The 20,463-nt window shown below is 54.7% G+C and overlaps 2 protein-coding genes across 2 annotated transcripts in view; one reads left to right on the top strand and one right to left on the bottom strand.

Moving 5' to 3' along the window:
- Positions 1 to 20,463, bottom strand: part of Kxd1 (KxDL motif containing 1) — a 168,087-nt gene that overhangs the window by 147,491 nt on the left and 133 nt on the right. The gene's annotated exons all lie outside the window — the stretch shown is intronic.
- Jund (JunD proto-oncogene, AP-1 transcription factor subunit) lies at positions 18,737 to 20,433 on the top strand. The gene has a single exon (XM_034520798.3). The coding sequence runs from the start codon at positions 18,871 to 18,873 to the stop codon at positions 19,894 to 19,896; it is 1,026 nt and encodes a 341-aa protein (XP_034376689.1). The 5' UTR covers positions 18,737 to 18,870; the 3' UTR covers positions 19,897 to 20,433.

Genomic DNA, 20,463 nt, shown 5'->3' with positions numbered 1-20,463 from the left:
ACTACAGGGCAAGTGCACCCAGGGAGAGCACAGCATGGGACGTGTGTGTATGTGTGTGTCCATGTGTGTATTTACCACATGCGTACCTGGTGCCCATGGAGACCAGAAGATGATGTTGGAAATGAAGTTACAGCCACTGGGATGCTTGGGATGGAGCCCAGGGCCTCTTTTGCTTAGCTCTACCAAGTGGGCTCTGGCCCCAGTTTCCACAGCTGCTCATGACCCATACGAATACACTGAAGATAATAACATACTTCAGCATAAGCGTGGTTCACGGCAGCAGAGACAGGCCAGCCTGCTCTACAGAGAGTTTCAGGCCAGCCAGGGCGACATAGAGAAACCCTGTCTCCAAAAACAAAGAGTGTAAGCTGACTAGTTGTGAGGGTCAGTGCTGTCCTGTGTCCCCTCAGCTGAGCCTGAGTGCCAGACTGCAGGTGGCCCTGTAATTCTGGCCTGGTTTGATGGGATCTACCACAGGGCCCACATCTGGGTCCCATGTGACACCCTGCCCCAATAGTGTGTAAAGGAAACACGTTACAGAAGGCTGGCCACCATGTTGAGATCGACCCTGGGGTAATGGCTATGGCAGGTATAGTCACTCCAGCTCCAGTCTATGGGCCCCATGCTGTCCTCCCCGAGAGCCTGGCCTAGTATGGCAGCTACTGGAGGATTGCTGTGAGTTCCAGACTATCGGCTAGAAGACCATGCCACAAAACACCGAACAAAGCAAATTCTAGGATTTGGACTTTTGTCGTTCCTTTTTGAGACAAGGTCTCACTATGTAGCCTTAGCTGGCCTGGAATTCACTCTAGAGACCAGGAACTCAGAGGTCCTTCTGCCTCTGCATCCCAAGTGCTCAGAATAAAGGCCTGTGCCACTATGCTGGGCTACGAGCTGTAGTTTTAGTGACAGCAACTTCCTGGCCCCAGCCTTAAGTACCCTCCAGGTCCCCTGTGTCTGTTTCCTGTCCCCTTGCTCTGCTCCTGTGGCCCTGCAGCTTCATGCAAGCTCAGCCCTGGTCCCCAGTGCTCATTCCATGCCTGTTCCACTCCTGTTCTCCTGCAGCATAGGACAGAGAACAGCCAACTCTGCTTCCTGCCTCATGCACCCTGGCTTAGGTGCATTCTAGAAGCTTCTGAGCTGAATGAGGTCTCTGTGTTCTTCCCAGTGAGTTCCAGGAACCAAGCCTTAGCCCCTCGCAGAAGAGAGGAAGCTGTAAGCCAGACCTAGTTCCTAAAGGCTGCCTTCCAGATCCTTCTAAGCCAGGCCCTCAGGGCTGCTATCCACACCCATCACCTGATCTCAGCTGCTGTCCTGTGGGTGGTTCCTCCCCAGACCACACTACAGGGTGACTCACCCAGGTCCAGAGAGTACAGAAGGGCACCTTCCATGACGGGTGACTTCCCACGGTATTTATGTCCCAGTTACCCTTCTGACTCCTCACAGGCAGGCCTTAGTAACATATATCTTAAGGAGCACTGGAGTGCCTGACCACTCACCTTGTGGTCACCAGGACATCTTACAATGATTGTCCAAATGTGGGAGGACTGGCACCTAGCCAGCAGCAAAGCCCTCACCCTGCAGCCCTGCCCTTCCCCTAGGGGGAGCCTGTCACAGAGAGACCAAATACACCACTGCAGAAAGGGCCAGCTGAAGACCAGGGAAGGGGTCAGGTGACATTCAGGACAAGGGGGGGCTGATAAGCTGACTTTGATCTCCAGGACCCATATGGTGGACTTGGAGAGGGATTACAAATTGTCCTCTAACCCTTGGTGCCAGGGAGTCATAGCGCACTGATGAGTGTGTGTGGAGCCCTGATTTTGACCCTGAGTACTCTAAGTTGGGGGTGTATTGCAGGGCCAGCCACCTAGTTAGTGTTCCAGGCAGATGCAAAGGCCCTGTGGCCAGTAGACCTGAGCCAGAGGAGTGAGTGCACGCTGGGCAAGCAGATGAGGTGATGGGGCTCAGCTAGGGAGGAGGAGACTCAGGACGCCCCTCCTTCCTGTAGCCAGGAAGAGCAAGGACCGCCTCCCTCCCAGGGCCTGTCAGTGTGCCTGAGGATGGGAGCCAGAGCGGTACATGGTTCACACGTGCTGATGGCCAAGGCCAAGCAGCGGCGTCTCAGCCACCCTTCTTCTATCACTTATAGAGACCTGAACCCAGGGTCCGACCTGCCCATGCCCTAGCCTTGCTCAGCTTTGTGGCTAATTCCAGCCCCACTTCCCCTCAGTACCTCCGATGGAGAAAGGAGGACTCCTCGGACCTCCCTGTCCCCAGAGCATTGCCAAGGCTCCTGACACTACCTACAGGAGGCGTCCTGTTCACTGGCCAGGAGCAGAGAGAGTGGTTGCTGGACACTTTAACATTGCCTCTTTAGTGGCACATCCCTTTAATTCCAGCACTGGAGGCAGAGGCAAGCTAGGCTGGTCTACACAGTGAGACCCTGTGTCAAGACACAGCACGCACAGTGGGTAACAGAACTTGATGTGGCCAGTAACCTCTGGCCTCAGCTTCCTCAAGGGGCAACAAGGAGCCAAGCACTGGACAGGAGCAGGAGGTCCTGGCTCTTGTTAAGAACTTTCATTCTGTGGGCTCCTCCCCTGTGCAGAGCTTGCTGGGCTTCTCAATGATAAACTTGGAAGAAAAAAAAAATCCTCCCCTGGGCAGGGGTGTGGCTCCCTCAGCCTGTGTGGAGGACTGGGGTTCCCTCCCTAGCACTACACAGCAAAACAAGGCCCTTCAGCCTAGCAGGCCAGACAGCCTTGGAAGCATTAGTTAGGTAAGGTGCCTGAACCACTTCAACCCCACCGTGCCTCAGTTTCCTCTCTGCACCAGCACTTAATTACATGCTCAATAAATGATGTGCTGACCACTCAAAGGCCAGTCTGGTATGCAGTAAGTGATTAATAAGTGTACTATGGCTGGGCAGTGGTGGCGCACGCCTTTAATCCCAGCACTTGGGAGGCAGAGACAGGTGGATTTCTGAGTTTGAGGCCAGCCTGGTCTACAGAGTGAGTTCCAGGACAGCCAGGACTACACAGAGAAACCCTGTCTCAAAAAAACAAAATAAATAAAAAATAAAAAAATAAGTGTACTCTGAGGGCACATTACTGCCCAGAGCCCAGCAAATGTGAGCCACAAAGATCATCACTCCTAGGATCAGCCTGGTATGCAGCAGGTGCTAAATAAATGTGTGCTGTGAATGAACCTTCAATCAGCCTTGGGCACAGCATGGACCCAGGAAATACATGGCATGGCAATCATCACTGTGACAATCTTGGTGTGGCAGACTCCTAAGGCTAGCCTGGTATAGGAGAAATGCACAGCGTGGTGATCACCCTAGGGCCAGGCTAGTAGAAAGGAAGCATCAGGTACTCAATAAATGCATAGTCCCATCTTAGTGGCAGCTTTGGGAACCTTCACGCTGTCCAGACGTTGCTTTTTACAAGCTGTGGGGGTCGGTGAGGACCGACTGGCTGAGCCTCCCTTGGGCAGCACCAGCCTCTGCATGCTCCCTCCCTCGCCTGCCTGGCCTCAGCCACCAGGCGGTGACTCACGCCCTCCATCCCATCCGCCTCTACTGGATCCAGGCTCCCAAGCAGCCACCCAGCCTGCCCTCGGGAGGGGCCATGGACATACTTCAGAGCTTCGTTCAGCGCCTAAAAATACCCGCGTCCTGCAGACTCTCCACCGCGCCCTCCCAGCCCCGCAGCACCCCTCTGTGAGGGGAACCGTTTCTGATCTCCTTTGCTCCGGGAGACCTCTCCTGGCTGAGGCAGGAGGGTGGTGAGTCCCACGCTCTCACCTTCCTGGTTGCACTCAACAGCTCCAAGTCCTCGTCCCCCACCCCCACCGCCAGTGGCCCTGTCCGCCCTCACAGGCTAAGCCACAGATCTTTCTGGAGGCCCAAGAAACCCGAAAGGGGAGGGGCCGGGTGAGGGTGGGAGTAAGCTGGGGGACCACAAGGACAGCAAGGAAGCCTAGGCGACTTCCCCGCACGTACAGGCACCCGTTCCTCTGGCAGTCAGAGCAGCGCGTGCAAAGGCCCCGGGGCTGGCACAAGCCACCTGGGCGCTGGCCTCAGCTGCCACTCAGCAGGTGTCCTGTCAGGTCAGGCGCTACCCGGGCCCCACCTGCCTCTCCCTGAGGGAGGGTGAGTCACCCCAGACAGTGCAGTTTAGGGAACCCGGCCTCCCTGACCCCTGCTTCTTAGCAAGCATAGGGTTTGTTTCATGAGTTTACTGGGTGAATTTTGTTCTTTGATATGCCGGTTTCTGTGGAATTAATGCCTCTCTGTGCCCATGTACATGCTAAAGTCACAGAGCAGTCTGGGTTATTCCGAAAGAGGCGTCCACTTTGGTCTTTCTTTTTTCCAAGACAGGGTATCTATGTAGCCTTAGCTGTCCTGGAACTCTGTAGACCAGGCTGGCCTCAAATTCAGAGGTCCTCTAGCCTCTGCCTTTCTAATGCTTGGATTAGTGTTCAACACCACCACCTGGCCACTTTGGTTTTTCAAAGTCGTTTTATTTCTGTTTATACAAAGTGTGTGTGTGTAGTCAGAGGACAACTTGTTGGAGTTCCCTCCCTCCACCATGTGGGTCCCAGGGGACTAAACTCAGGTTGTCTGGCTTGGTGGCAGTATCCTGTAGCTGTGGAGCCATCTCACTCTGCATAGCCTTTCTTTGCTCTACAGTTTCCAGTAAGTTCCAGGGATCTACCTGTCTCTCCCTCCCCAGTTCTGGGGTGACCCAGAAATTATGGACCAAGTTCAGGACCTCATTCTGGGCATCCAGGTTAAGAAATGGTCGCTCTGTAGACCAGGCTGACCTGGAATTCAGAGAGATAGCCCTGCTGAGCCCTGGGATTAATAGGTGTGCACTTATCTCCTTTCTGTATGCACTGTCCCTTTAGTTGTGTCTGGAGACAGTGTCACTGTGTAACCCAGGGTGCTTGGCACCAGCCTGCTAGGTGCCATCACCTAGGATGGAAGAAGATACAGAAACCAAGAATTCAGAGGCCCAGAGGCCAGCTGAAGAAAGCAGCTGATGTGACTGCAAGTGGGTGGCTGCTGGAGAAGGCCTTAGCTGCAGCTGAAGTGCCTGTGGCTACCTGAGGTGTGGGAATGGAGGCCAGCGGGGGACAGGGACAAGAAAATGAGGAACAGATGGGGTCTTAGCCAGCGCCAGGGATGGGTCCGAGTGACCACGAGGTCACCCGGCACAGCCCCCCACCATGACGGTGAGTACATTAGTGCACAGGACATGTTTTGCAAATGTGAAATGAAGGGATTGACAGAGAGGACAGATGAGAGCAGGGTGGGTCAAAGGTCAGGTCATTAGAGGCCACACTACCTCTGTCATCTTCCTGCTGTGACAGGTCAGTGAGAGTGGAGGGTGCAGCCTGTGCGCCCTCCCTGCCTCCATAGCGACCCTGGTCCCTGCAGAGGCTGTGGGGTGGGTGCTGGGCAGGATGCTGAGTGCTGGCCATGCAGAGGCGGGCGGCCGGGTACCAGATGCCACTACCTGCCTCTGCCTGTGAGTCAGCATCACCATGGCAACTGGCTCTGCCTCTGGGCTCAGCATCGTCACTGCAGCCCAGCCACCGTCATAGCTGCCTCCCTGGCAGGGGGCACGGATATTTTTAGCAGATTTCAGGCATCACTGGAGACAGGAAGTCTAACTTCTGACTAGTGTTCACCTCAGCACCTCAGTCTCCTGGAACAGGTGGCATGTCTCACTCCTGTAAACCAAGAGTAGCCAGAGCTGGGTGACATCACAGGACAGCAGAGCTGGGGTTAATGAGCTCAAAGCCCAGGCCTTTCCTGGGGAATGCACACTGATGGGGAAATTGAGGCAAAGAGAAAATCACGGGATGGTAAATACTCAGTCTCATACCCTGCTGATGAGGCTGAGGACCCTGAAGGATTGCTTCCTCCCACCCATGCTCTCCACCCCACTCCTGGTCCCTCATTGAAATCTGTCGCGTTCCTCACATTCTGACCCAGGACCTTTGCTCAGACATAACTTCCTTTGAGCCTTCTGAAACTATCTATCCACCAATGTCATCCTGAGCCCCTTTCTTTCTGGTCTGATATTTTGTTTGTTTTGTTTTTCTAGACAGGGTTTCTTTTTGTAGCCCAGACTGGCCTTGGACTCACTCTGTAGACCAGGCTGGACCTGAACTCAGAGATCCACCTGGTTCTGCCACCCAGGTGCTGGGACTAAAGGCGTGCACTACCACTGCTGGGTTCTGCTGTGATTTTTAGACTATTGGTAGGGCTGGGGAGATGGCTCAGTGGTTAAGAGCACTGACCACTCTTCCAGAGATCCTGAGTTCAATTCCCAGCAACCACATGGTGGTTCACAACCATCTGTAATGATTGTGACACCCTCTTCTTGTGTGTCTGAAGACACACAAGACAGTTGTACTCATATACATAAAAATAAATAAATCTTTAGACTATTAGTGTTACCACCCAGTTCTAAGGCCCTGTTTTATTTTGAGCTATTTCTGCTCCCAGGATGTGAGGTACTAGCTAGTCTTCTCAGGACCTGGCTAAACCAGCTTTCCTTTGCTCTCTGGAAACTTCCAATCACTCAGCCAGATGTGCCAAGGCCAGGGGAAGAGGTAGGAGTTGCTGGAGGTCCCTGGCCTCAGCCAGGCTAAAGGGACAGGTCAGGCTCACGGTGAGAAGAAACTCCCTGGGCAGAACTTTGCAGCAGCCTCCTGCAGGGCATGTCCAGCTTTAAAGACAACCTACAAGAACAGAAAGCCACACGTGCTGAGCATTTCGGGAAGGGGGGGTCTCTGCACACTCCCCTCCATATAGCTGTCCAAGATGGGGGACTGGACAGATGGCTTAGCATTTTGTGTGGTTTTTTTCAAGACAGGGTTTCTCTGGGTAGCCCTGGTTATCCTAGAACTGGCTCTGTAGACCTGGTTGGCAGAGAATTCAGAGATCCTTCTGCCTCTGCCTCCTAAGTGCTGGCACCAATGGCACCTTAGTGGTTTTGAGCACAGGCTATGTTTTCCACAGACATTCACTTCCCAACACCCACATGTGGCTCAGCTGTTTGTAACTCCAGTTCCAGGGAATCTAATACCCTCTTCTGCTCTCCATGGGCATCAGTCACACACACACACACACACACACACACACACACACACACACACACACGGTGTACGTGTACATGCAGGCAAATCACTCACTCATACACACACACAAACGTGCTAGACATCTGTGCAGTGTTCAGAGTGACCGGGAACACATGAGGCAGCCCGGGTCACGGCCAGAGGCTTCTCACTGGCTGAGAGTGGGCACAAAATGAAGATAAGAGAAGGGTCCACGAGACAGTGGCCATTGAGTCAGGACTGCAGAGGAAGGGCTTGAGAAAGTTCAGGCCAGCCAGACACATCCATCCTACCTGACTAGATTCCTCTCACCTGTCATATTCAGTCTTTGCCTGGTACTTGCTGCTTCTGGAAGGCTCTAGACTGAGCCACTAATGGAGACACTGAGTGCAGGCTCACGCTATGACTAAGTGTGTGGAGGGACTCCTCCTTGCAGCGTGAGCCATTCTTCCATTAAGCTGCATGGGCCATGTACCCCTCTGCTACTTCATCAGAGGGCGCTCTGCCCCCATGGGGCCCTGGAAACAACCCTGTCTGGAGCTAGAACCATATCTAATGCTGAGGGCTGTTACTATTGGGTCCATCCCAGGGCAGCCAGGGGCACTGCCCTCAGCTTGCATCCTAGGTATCTCTCGGGGACACTTTAGCAGGGTCTTTAGCGGCAGCTCCCTGAGGCTCGAGAGCTTCATTCTTCTCAGAGGGTAGTGAGGGCTGAGTCTTGACTTTGACTTCCTAGAGACAGGGTAGCTTGTCCATAGGCACCACAAGAGGCCACAAGAGCAACAGGACAGAGGGATGCACAATCTATTTGGGAAGGACTTTATGGCTGCCTCAAGGGCATCTTAGACATGGTAAGAAGGGGACACAAGCTTGGTTATCAGGACTTGTCTCTGAGAGGGAACCCATCCCAGAATGCTCTGCTCTGGTACAGACCATGACGCTATTATCTGACAGTGGGGCCTGATGCTGTCTGCTACAGAGCTTCCCACAGTGTGGCCACATCATCCTCAAGGGCCTTGTCGGGTCCCAATGTTGACCAGTACTGGACTCACCAGACACCCCTGCTGTCCCTGTCTGGTAAGTCTCTGACCTCGGTGACCTCCATGGCAGGCAGCGAGAGCATGGTCATTCCAATCTCATTTCTGAGTTAGGTGGCCTTTCTGTTAAGGTCCTTGTCCTGGCCCAGCAGGGCACATCCCTGGGAGGGTCCCAGCCCGTTCCCTTGCACCACAGCCTGCAGATGTACTCTCTGTTGTATTTCTCTGCCTCAGTTGGACCTCCCGGGCTTGAGTGAGCAGTAGTTCCGACGAAGCTGCCTTCAGACACCGGTACTAATACCAGCAAAGCCTCTGGATGTGTGTAGCTTGTGACAGACATCTCCCTGAGCCTGACTGACCAAGGCTGAGTTAACCTGATTCAAGAGAGCATCTAATCTGACAGGGGTGTGAAGGCTCAGGCCCTCCATGGCTCTCCTGAAAACAAGCTCTGCAGGTCCCTGGGGTGCCTGAGGTCCTCCTCATGTTCAAGGCCTTTCTCCAAACTTCCTCCCTGGAGGCAAGCATGATGGTGCATGCCCTTAAACCCAGCATTCAGAAGACAGAGCAGGTGGAACCCTGTGAGTTACAGCCAGGGACACACCGTGAGCCAAGCAAACAAACAAACAAACAAAATTAAAAAACAAGAAAGCCCAAACCAGCCAATACTAGGGTTCCAGCAAGGGTCCTCAAGGGAAGTTGAGCATCTGTTATCCCTGCCTGGCAGTGCCCTTCAACCATCTCAACCAGCCTGAATCATTCCTGATATCTTCAGTGCCCAGCCTTAAGAGGGGCTAGTGACAGGTCATGCAGGCTGGTGGGCAAGTTGCAGCCCGAGGTTCTCCGCACAGGTGGAGGACTGACATGTGACTGTGCGTAGGTGCCCTGCATCTGGCCATCCATCCCGACAGCAGTGCAGGGGCATGGCTTCCCACGGTGGCATGTGCAAGGCACCTAGGCAGTGTAGGGAAGAGGTTAGATGGGCCTCTCAGGTCTCTGACTCCATGGGAGGGGCGTGGCTGGCCCCTGGCACAGCAGGGGAATCTCCTCCCCTCTCCCAGACAGGGAGGCTCCATGGGTTTATGTTTGGGAGGTGTTACCAGGGCCACCAGGATTTTACAGCCATTGTGGTCATGAGAGGATCACATCGCCTGTAGAGACTCTGTCAAGGTGTCCTGGGTTCCCAGGACTCTAAAGATTCTTTTTTTTTGGGGGGGGGGGGGGCGTTGAGACGGTTTCTCTGTGTAGCCCTGGCTGTCCTGGAACTCACTCTGTAGACCAGACTGGCCTTGAACTCAGAAATCTGCCTGCCTCTGCCTCCCAAGTGCTGGGATCAAAGGCATGTGCCACCACTGCACTCTAAAGATTCTTAACAAGGTCTTTATCGAGAGGCTTCTGGGATAGGCACCCCGCCCTGATGGGGGGAGACAACACAAGTTCCTGAACAGACGTTTATGAAACTGTATTTTGGTTGGTTGGTTGATTTTGCAAGATGGTTTCTTTTTGTAACCCTGGCTGTCTTGAAATTTGCTCTGTAGAGCAGGCTTGCCCCAAACCCTTACCATTTGCTGAGGCTGTATAAACTCCATTCTCAGAACCATCCACCTGAAGAGGGCCCCTCTCAGCCAGGTGAGCCTCGCCACAGATCCTTGGTCAAGCCAGGACCTTCCCACCATCCTTCTTCACCACACTCATACATAGCCCATTCCCCCTCAAAGCGCCACAGTCTCAGTCTCTTCTGTGAGAAGAGAGAGCTCTGAGAGATGACCAGGCTTCCCAGAGCCAGCTGGTTCTTTTCAGTCACCCTTGGCTGGTTCCCGGGCTTCCCTGGGATCCCGGCCTCAATCATCAGAGCTAGTCCCCTACAGATCAACCAGTCTGATGGTGCCAGGCAAGAAAGGTCATCTCTCCTACCTTCTGAGGGCACAGACCCCAGTGACATGGGGGTGATCTCACTGTCTCTGTTCCCCAGATTCAAGCAACAGAGAAACACTGCAGGAGTGTGAGAACAGAGGCACTAAGACACACAGCTCATTCACATCCGAAGGGATGGTGCCTTAGCTGTCAGTTTCCCAATGTGTTAGCCCCAGTGTCTCCCCTTTGTGTTGGCACCTCCCACCGGGTGATCTGTGCTGCAGAGATGTGACAATCAAGTGGGACACACAGATGCTGACTGCGCCATGGTCACAAGGCCCTTGTCGTGGTGCCAGGGATGCACACTGCTCTCTCTGGCTGTAAGGCTGGGTTTCAGCTTTACTGTCAGCCAGGCCTCCCACCCAGATCTCACCGTAGGTGGGCACGACTGGAAACAGGGAGCCTAGATCCTTCTCTGCTTGACCACCTCGTCTCTCGCCAGCCGAGTTGCACATCTGGTCTGCTTCTTGCCTTCGGTCCTAGAATTTCCATCTGTACACAGCCCAGCTCAGTCCTGAGGGGAATTTCTCTTTGGTTCCAAGAGATCTTTGATATTCTATGAATTCCAAACAATGGAGTTCAATTTTCTTTAAAAGACTTAATTTAAAAATTAAACTGAAGGCTGGGTATAGTGGTGCACGCCTTTAGTCCCAGCACTTGGGAGGCAGAGGCAGGATGGTTTCTGAGTGTGAGGCCAGTCTGGTCTACATAAAGATAACTGGGTCGACTGGGGCTACATACACTGCCTCAGAAATAAATAACTAAATAATGCAGAGACTGGTCCGTCTTCACACTCATGGCCGCCTGACATTTCCAGGCCAGAGCATCCCTGAGCCTCCTCCTCCCTGCCCTCAGCTTCTGTCAATTCAACCCTGCAGGTTAATTTTCTAGTTCTTTTGTTAAGCTGGGTACAGGCTAGATTAGACACAGTGTGGCCAGCTCTGGAGGCCCTGAGCACTGGGTCCTGTAATAGACACTGTCCAAGCATTTCAAGAGTTCTCAGGTCAGGTCCCCGAATACTGCCGTTTTATTAACTGCTGGGTCTCCTCTGACCCCAAAAGTGAGTCCCTGTAAAGAAGCAGAAGCTCCAAGCTTTCTAAGTTCCAAAGGGAGAGATCTCTCTCAAGCTCCGCTCCGCCTAAGCTGGTGCATGTGTTGGACAGCAGCCTTGTTTTGTTGGGGGTCATGTGTGTGACATTCTCTTTTTGTTTGTTTGTTTGTTTTTGTTTTTTGAGACAGGGTTTCTCTGTGTAGCCCTGGCTGTCCTGGAGCTCACTCTGTAGACCAGGCTGGCCTCGAACTCAGAAATCCACCTGCCTCTGCCTCCCAAGTGCTGGGATCAAAGGCTTGCGCCACCATTGCCCAGCGGTGTGTGACATTCTCGATGGAGGTTTCCCCACGTTCTGTTTGGAGTTCAGTGAGGGCTGTTACTGAATCTGGAGGCCAGGTTGGGTGAGTTTCACAGAGGGACTGTCCCCATAGAAGAGGACAACAGGAGGGGTCTGAGACCCGAGGTGAGGACCAACCAGCTCCCAGGATCATTTATGGTCTTGACATCTGCTTCTGTTTTGAGGTTTTTAAAAAGATATCTTGTCCTTTCATTATTTTTTTATTTTATTTTTCCAAAACAGGGTTTCTCCTGGACCTCCCTATGTAGACCAGGCTGGCTTTGAACTCAGAGATGAACTCAGAGATGAACTCAGAGATGCACTTGTCTCTGCTTCCTGAATGCTTAAAGGCATGCACTACCATGCCCGGCTTCTTTTAAGTTTTTTGTTGTTGCTGTTTTTGGGTTTTTTTTTTTTTTTTCAAGACAGGGTTTCTCTGTGTAGCCCTGGCTGTCCTGGAACTCACTCTGTAGACCAGGCTGGCCTCGAACTCAGAAATCCGCCTGCCTCTGCCTCCCAAGTGCTGGGATCAAAGGCGTGCGCCACCACTGCCCGGCTCTTTGAAGTCTTATTACTTTTAATTGTGTGTGTGTGTGTGTGTGTGTGTGTGTGTGTGTGTGTGTGTGTGTGTATGCACATGCATGCAGTGCCTGCAGAGGCCAGAGACCTTGAATCCCCTGAGGTTGTGACCCACTATGTGGGTGCTGTGAACAGAACTTGGATCCCCAGCGAGAGCAGCAGGTGATTTTACAGGCCGAGCTACCTCTGGAGCCCAGTGTGTTCGGTGTTTTCCAGCAATAGGAAGGCAGGACGTACAACTCACCCTGCCGGTCCTGAAAGGCTACAAGGAAAGCAGAGGAGGTACCTCTGGCCCTCTCCACGCAGGCGCCAGGGAAGCCCCCCACCACACACACACTTACCCGGCTGTGCACACTGGGCCTGCTCTGTTGTAGTCCTCAGCAGGCGAGATAAACAGAGCCGCCTCGAACTTTGAATTCCGGAAGGGCTGGGAGGGGGGAGCTGGACCCTGAGGCCGGGGCTCAAGCCGCTCAAGGTCCCAGAAGCAGCCCCGTGATTTCAAGGGATTGGCTGCTTTGAGGAAAGGCGGGAAAGGAGGACAAAGAACGGGTGCAAGGAGGAGGGGTCAGCAGGAGGGAGGCGGGGTGGAGGAGGGAGAAAGGTCTGGAGCAGGGAGGAGGAGGGGCTGACTGCGCTGCGGGTTCAGGAGTTCAGATGCGGGACCCTTAAGTATCTGGGTCACTCTGGCACGCGCAGGTCGAATTGACTGGAAAGACCAGGGTCCTAGCACCACTCGCGTCCCCTTCAGCTCCTCCCCCCCAACCCGTTTTTCCGCCCCTCCCCCAGCGCTGGGTTCAATTAGCAGCATACTGGGGTGGGGGCGATGTGGTTGCAGTGGAGGCAGGAGGCTGCCGCTTATTGTAGCCTGGCCCTCTTCCCCCATTTTCCCAGCTGCGCTGTGCACCCGCCCACACCTGGGCAACTGTGCAGCAAGGGAAACTGAGGCCCAGGTCACACAGCTGGGGTGCATCTGGGTAAGGGCATATCGACACTCTGAACACACCAAAAATTCCCCCAAATAAACCCTAAGTTGGTTCTTAGCAGCCGTAGCCCGGGACTGGAAGCCTGTGGAGGCGACAGGATGGGGCCCTGTGCCTCAGTTTCCCCTGGGCTACACTGCAACCCTGCCAGCATCCTCCTCTCTGAAGTTAACTAGCAGCCTCCTGGCTACCTGTTTTGCCCTGAGGCTGGCACATTGGTTCATAAATTCCTGGGTCCCCATTTTGCTCAGTTCTAAGCCTTCCTCTCTCTCTCTCTCTCTCTCTCTCTCTCTCTCTCTCTCTCTCTCACACACACACACACACACACACACACACACACACATTTTTGTTTTCTGTTTTTTTGAGACAGGGTTTTTCTGCATAGCCATGGCTGTCCTGGGACTCTGTAGACCAGCCTGGCTCTGTCATGGTTCCAGAGCCATGGTCACTCTGTAGACTAAGCTGGCTTCCAACTCAGAGATGTTCCTGCCTCTGCCTTCAGAGTGCTGGGATGCAGGCATGTGCCACCACTGCCAGGCTGGCATATCTTTTTGAGACAGGGTTTCAGCTTGCAGTCCAATCTGGCCTGGGCTGTGGTCATTCGCCTGGCCTCAGCCTCCAGAGGTCTGGGCTGAAAGGTTGAAAGGCATGAGGTGACCAATGTGTTTCTCCATCCCTCCTCAGCCCTCGGAGTTACTCCCCAGCCATAGCAGCTCGGGTCTGTCCTGGGGGGGCGGGGGGAGTGGTCTTCTCCAAGGGACCCCAGAGATGGGTTCTACAAATACCTGCCTCCCAGTTCTTCAAAACAGGAAGTCTGAAGATGCCTCAGTTTCCCCCACTTACTGCCCCCTCTGGAAAATCTTTCAATGCTATTCATTCACACAGCACAGGAAGTCTGTCAGTGGCCTGCAGGGCTGTGGGTGGGGACAGCCCTGAGGCCTCCAGACGAAGGCTGAACTTCCTTTTCTCCAGTGGGGTCCTTGGCCACAGACCCTGTAACCCGGAAGTGGGTCAGCGCTTCCACTGGGGCTTATGTCAGCCGGAGGCAACCCCTTCCTTACAGGGAGGCTGGGACTCAGTAATTGAATGCATACTGTGTGTTGGGTCCCATACACCTGACAGGAGGGGACAAGGGTACCTAGTTATGTGTGACTCAGGGTTTCACTATCTTGAATACTACCCCATGTGAAGTCTCAGCACCCTAAGTCTGGTAACAGTTAACGGTGTTTCTAGTCCCATTTATGGCAAGAGAAGGCAGCCTTCCATCCTTGTAATCCACAGAGGACTTTGAAGAAGAACCAGGAAAGGGATGTGCTTTTAACAATGAGAGCCAGGGAAGGTGGTACACACCTTTAATTCCAGCACTCTGGAGTCAGAGGCAGGGGCATCTCTGATTTTGAGGCCAGCCTGGTTTACAGAGTGAGTCCCAGGACAACCGGGGCTATACGCTTGTCTTTAAAACAAAACAAAACAAACAAACAAACAAACCCTTATTATAGAAAATTAGCTTATGATAAAACACTTCATTTATTCATTCTTTTATTCTTGTTTGTTTTGTCTTCTGAGACAGAGACTTATGTAGCCCAGGCTACCCTCAAACTATCTAGCTGAGGACTTCTCTGGACTCCTAATGACAGGTGTGCCCCATACTTGGCTTAGGAAGTGCTTCAGGAAGACTGCTGCTCCCTTCTGGCTGGCGAGACGGCACCAAGACTGAGTTCAGTCCCCAGGCCCCACATGATAGAAGGCAGAACCAACAGGCTGCCACAGGTTGTCTTCTGACCCCCAGGAGTGGGCCGTGACTTGTGCACAAACACACCAAATGGAGGAATAACTGTCATGTTTAAGAACTTGTCTTTTGTGAAAGCGCCAGAGAAAAGATGGTTTAACTCCCCAACCCCTTGGTATATGCTCAGCAAAGCCTTGTGAGAGGTTAGGATGGGCCAAGCAACAAAATAAACACTTGGGCGGGCCACATTCGGCCTAGTCAGGGTTGGGCTCACAGCAGGTGCATTTTAATGCACGCTTGAGGTGGGTAGATTGGTCTGGGAAGGTTTTCTCCAGGAGAGAGCCCTTCATGGTAACTCTTGATTGTCAACTAGTCATCAACAAACATACCAAAGACACTGGGCCGGTGAGGAAGCTGACGGTGCGCTTCATTTCCTCATTTTAAAAAGGTTTTATGAGGCTGGAGGGAGCTGGCAGCCACCCAGAAAACAGGACATGGGGCCTGTCGGAGAAGCTGCGCAAACACCTGCGGTCGCGGTCCAGGCGCCGGCGGAAGCTGAGCGGGAGGGGCGGGAGGCCGGGTCTTCCCGGTAACCCGACCCTCAGGAATGCGACCGCCCCATGGGCCCTGCCACCTGGAGATGGTGCCCACAAGCTCTGCCCTCACACTCCAGGGACAGTCCCCTCTCTGCCTCAGCCCCTCCCAGGGGCCCCCTTCCGATCTTCCCGCCGGCTTATATTCTGATCATCGGTTTCTGCCTGATCAAGGAAAGACTGAAAACGCAAACTAGAAAAGTCAAATTTATCTTTGCACTGTGGAAGGGTTCCTGAGAGCCCGGGGATTCGAACCTAGGCCCACGAGATTTCAGGTTCAATGTGAAGGGCGCGCAGTCTCCAGCCTGCGCCATGGCGCCCTGTACAAGTCACTTCCCCAGACACTGCCCAGGGAAGACAGAAGCGAAAACAGAATCCCGAGTGGGCACTGTTTCTGCTACTAACAGGACACACTGCACCGCCTCCAGTCCAACCCAGGGTCCGGAGACTTTTTTACTCCCTCCATTGCTTATTGCAGTGGTTTTGAAGGTTGAGTAGGAGTTTTTCCCAGAGACTAAGGGCACCCCAAGACCAGCAGGTTAAGTTTCTCCAAATAACAACAAAACTAAACAATGACTGATGGGGTGTCGAGCTGGCTCCGCGGGTAAAGGCGCTTGCTTCCAAGCTGAGAGGCTGACTTGAGTTCACAGAACCCCCACATAATGGGACAAAACAGACTCTGTGGTCCTTCTTCACGTGTTCTTTCCTCCACAGAAATGCAATTTAAAAAAAATCAGCCCAAACAGGCTTCTCACGCCTTTAATCCCAGCATTCGGGGTCTTTGAGTTCGGAGGTAACCTGGCCTACAGAGTGAGTTCCAGGACAGCAAGGGCTATACAGAGAAACCCTGTCTCGAAAAACAACAAAAAGATATATTCTGGTCTTACTATTCCTTTACATTCTCCATGCCACTACAAAATACTCTCCGTGCCTGATAGGGAAACTGAGTCTCCACAAAGGTAAAACTCAATTTGTATATATGCCTGCCTAGAGAAAGGTCCCCAGCTAGCTCAAACAAACCACCGCCTCCAGAGCGCCAGACCATCCCCCATCCGCCAAGGCCAAGACCCAAGGTCAGGGCGGAGCCTTGAGAGCTCCGCCAGCTCGCCGGCTCCGTACGGCCCGGGGAGAGGCGGGCCTGGAGCCCGGGGCTGGCTGGCGGTGGGCCAGCACTAGCTGGCTCAGTCCTCTCGGGGGCCCAGACTGGGATCTGGCCCGCGAAGCGCAAACCCCACGTGTGTGGTGAGGGAAGAGTCCACCCTATCTTTCTGGATGGTCCCTTGCCTACAAAGGGACTAAAATCTGGGTGTGGGGCTCCCTGAGGCAACAACTGAGCAAGGCTCAGGCATGGGGGTGGGACCCTCGGAGGCCTCAATGGCCTGGGCAAAGGCCCTGAGGTGGAAAGGAGCTCCAGTGGGGGACAGGTCAGGCAGGGGTCACGGAGGAAGGAGGAGGCTCCACTCTGGTCCTCTAAGGGGTTGCTGTGTTGAGTGTGCTGGGACCTGTTTCTCCCACCACCGCCTCTACCGCCTTTCCTAGCAATCAGAAAACCCTGCATCAGGCCTGGTGGCATACTGTACTAATTAAGAGGGTGATTACCAGCCTGGATTCTTATTTGCAGACTCCACTCTGGGACCCACCTCAGGCCCTAGTAGAGTCAAGAGTAAGAATGTGGTACTGCCATGGCTGCCCAGAGGCCTGGCACCCTAGTTCTGTCCTTGGGGGACAGGTGTGTGTCAGGCAGAGGATCACTTCTGAAGTCTAGCCTGAGCTATAGAAAAATCCTGTCTCAAAACAACAAAGGCAAACACAAAACAAAAAACCCATAAGCTCACCCCAAACTTCCATGCATCACCAGGAGTCCCAGGTCAACCTGCGTTACACCTTTTGCATGGTGACCTTTAACCCCAGCACCTAGCAGGTCCTTATCTGTAAATTCCCAGCCTGCCCCAGTTGTAAAGTGAGAGACTCTTGCTCAAAACACAAAATAAAACTCAACAAACCGCTCAAATCTCAAATCTCATGCTAAGATGAGGTGATTGGCCTGCCTTTCAAGCTGAGGCAGTGGAATTGCCCTAAATTCTTGGTCAGCTAGGGCCCAGGGTGTCCTAACAATTGAAATCAAATAGAGATCCTTCAAAGCACAATGGCATATATCAGTCATCCAGGAGCCTGAGGTGGGATTGTGGGAATTCAGGAGGTCAGTCTGGGCTCCAGACTGTTTCAAAACGTCCCAATCCAGGGCTATGGGGTTGGCTCAGAGAGTAAAGATGCCTGCACCCAAACCGGACAGCTCGAGTGCCACACCAGGGAGAACCGGCTCCCAGTTCTCCTCTGGCCCTTCCCACAGGCACGCACACACAGAGACATACACAAACACATACATACACACACACATTCACAAACACAGATACCTACACAGACATAAACACAGATAGATACACACACACACACACACACACACACAAAACCACAAAGACAAACGCAACATGTAAAATAAAAACCGGGATCTGTAGGCCGACATAAAGTGGCTCAGGCCTGTTATCGCCACACTTGGGAAGACCAAACAGGGGGACTGAAGTTAAGTTTATGGTTAGCGGAGGCTAGAGGATGAGATCCTGTCTTAAAATAACCCAAAACGAATATTTTAAAACAATTTTAAAAGATCAAGAAAAAAACCCCACAACTGGAAGCTGCCATTGCCGCGGTTGGCCTCCACATATCCCATCCTCAGTTTCCCCACGGAAAAGGTAAGGGGTCAGCTTTTAGGCGTCTGACTCCACCCTGTGAAACCGACAGGGCGCTAAGTAGTTTTGGGGACTCTCCAAGGGACCCTCCTCTGCCTCCCCCTTCCTGACCACACCTGCCAGCTCCCACCCAGAGGAACCCTGGTTGGCGCCCAGCCCCCAAGGGGCGTGTCTTGGGTGGGCGTGACGCGGGGCGTGGCTTCGCCGAGGGCCTGGGTTTATGAGGCTCGGCCCATCACGCCACAGAAGTGCCAAAGCCGAGGGAGAGATAGACACACAAATGAGATCCAGTCTGAGAGAAACAGAGAAGCAAGATATAGAGAGAAGTAAAGATGGGAGGAAGAGAGAGGGAGGAGAAGCAAGAAAGAGCAGAGGAGGAACAGAGATTGCCAGGCAATCCAAGCTGGGCGTGGTGACCCGGCCAAACCGCGTTCAGCCCCGCCCCCATGACGTCAACCCACAATGCAGCGCGTTGTTGTGCCAAGTAGCGAGCGTCGCTCTTGGCAACAGCGGTCGCAGCAGCCACCGAGCGAGGGCGTCCCGGTCCCGCCCCTTTATGCAAATCAACGACGTCACCTCGCGCCAATGGCGAGCGGGGGCGGTGAGCTCATCCTGGGGGCCGAGGCTATAAGGGTGCGCGCGGGCGGCGCGGGGCAGAGCGGCCGGCATCGGAGCCGGTCTGTACGGGCTGCGGACTGGGGGGCATACGGGGCCCCCCGGGGAGGCCGCGGCCACTCCCCCCGCCCCGGGGCCGAGCGCGGCGGGGGAGGCGGGGATGGAAACGCCCTTCTATGGCGAGGAGGCGCTGAGCGGCCTGGCTGCGGGTGCGTCGAGCGTCGCTGGTGCTGCTGGGGCCCCCGGCGGTGGTGGCTTCGCGCCCCCGGGCCGCGCTTTCCCCGGGGCGCCCCCGACGAGCAGCATGCTGAAGAAAGACGCGCTGACGCTCAGCCTGGCAGAGCAGGGAGCGGCGGGATTGAAACCAGGGTCGGCCTCTGCACCTTCTACGTTGCGCCCCGACGGCGCCCCCGACGGGCTGCTGGCTTCGCCGGATCTTGGGCTGCTCAAACTAGCGTCGCCGGAGCTGGAGAGGCTGATCATCCAGTCCAACGGGCTGGTGACCACTACCCCGACCAGTACGCAGTTCCTCTACCCGAAGGTGGCGGCCAGCGAGGAACAGGAGTTCGCCGAGGGCTTCGTCAAGGCGCTGGAAGACCTGCACAAGCAGAGCCAGTTGGGTGCGGCCACCGCGGCCACCTCCGGGGCTCCCGCGCCCCCCGCGCCCGCGGACCTGGCGGCCACCCCCGGGGCCACGGAGACCCCGGTCTACGCCAACCTGAGCAGTTTCGCGGGGGGCGCCGGGCCCCCTGGGGGCGCGGCCACCGTGGCCTTCGCCGCGGAGCCAGTGCCCTTCCCGCCGCCCCCGGGCGCGCTGGGGCCGCCGCCACCTCCGCATCCACCGCGCCTGGCGGCGCTCAAGGACGAGCCGCAGACCGTGCCGGACGTGCCGAGCTTCGGCGACAGCCCTCCGCTGTCGCCCATCGACATGGACACGCAGGAACGCATCAAGGCGGAGCGCAAGAGGCTGCGCAACCGCATCGCCGCCTCCAAATGCCGCAAGCGCAAGCTGGAGCGTATCTCGCGCCTGGAGGAAAAAGTCAAGACCCTCAAAAGCCAGAACACGGAGCTGGCGTCCACCGCCAGCCTGCTGCGCGAGCAGGTGGCGCAGCTCAAACAGAAAGTCCTCAGCCACGTCAACAGCGGCTGCCAGCTGCTGCCCCAGCACCAGGTCCCCGCGTACTGAGCCCGAGCGCGGGGCGCATGCGCGGACTAGCTGCGGTGGGGGGGCGCCCCGGACTCTTTCGAGACTCGGTGCCCCCGGACTCGACAAGCCGGATCCCCCTTTTACTCTGGATGGGGACCCCGAGCGCACGACCCCCGCCCTCGCGCCGCCTCTGTACCCTTAGTCCTGCGCGTGGCTGCCCCTTTGTACCTCGGAGTAGGGGCTCTAAGGGGCGCGCAGCCTCACGCTCTGCCTTTCCCTTTTTTTTTTTCCCTTTTGGAAGAGAGAACGGGAGTGTCCGATTCCGCCCTATTTATGTTTCTACTCGGGAACAAACGTTGGTTGCGTGTTGCGTGTGTGTTTCCTTGTGTTGGTTTTTTAAAGAAACGGGAAGAAGAAAAAAAAAAAAACCTCCTCCTCCCCCCCCTCCCCGCTTTCTCTCCTCCCGACACCATCCCCTCTCTTTTGTTTGGTTTTGTTTTGCTACGAGTCCACATTCCTGTTCCGTAATCCTTGGTTCGCCGGTTTTGTGTTTTCAGTAAAGTCTTCGTTACGCCAGTTTGGCTGTCCGCCTCCTTCTTCCCCCGC

Source organism: Arvicanthis niloticus, chromosome 16 (genome assembly GCF_011762505.2).
Source record: "Arvicanthis niloticus isolate mArvNil1 chromosome 16, mArvNil1.pat.X, whole genome shotgun sequence".
Lineage (NCBI taxonomy): Eukaryota > Metazoa > Chordata > Mammalia > Rodentia > Muridae > Arvicanthis > Arvicanthis niloticus.
Note: the sequence above shows the minus strand (reverse complement) of the source record. Positions and strands in the feature narration are given on the sequence as shown.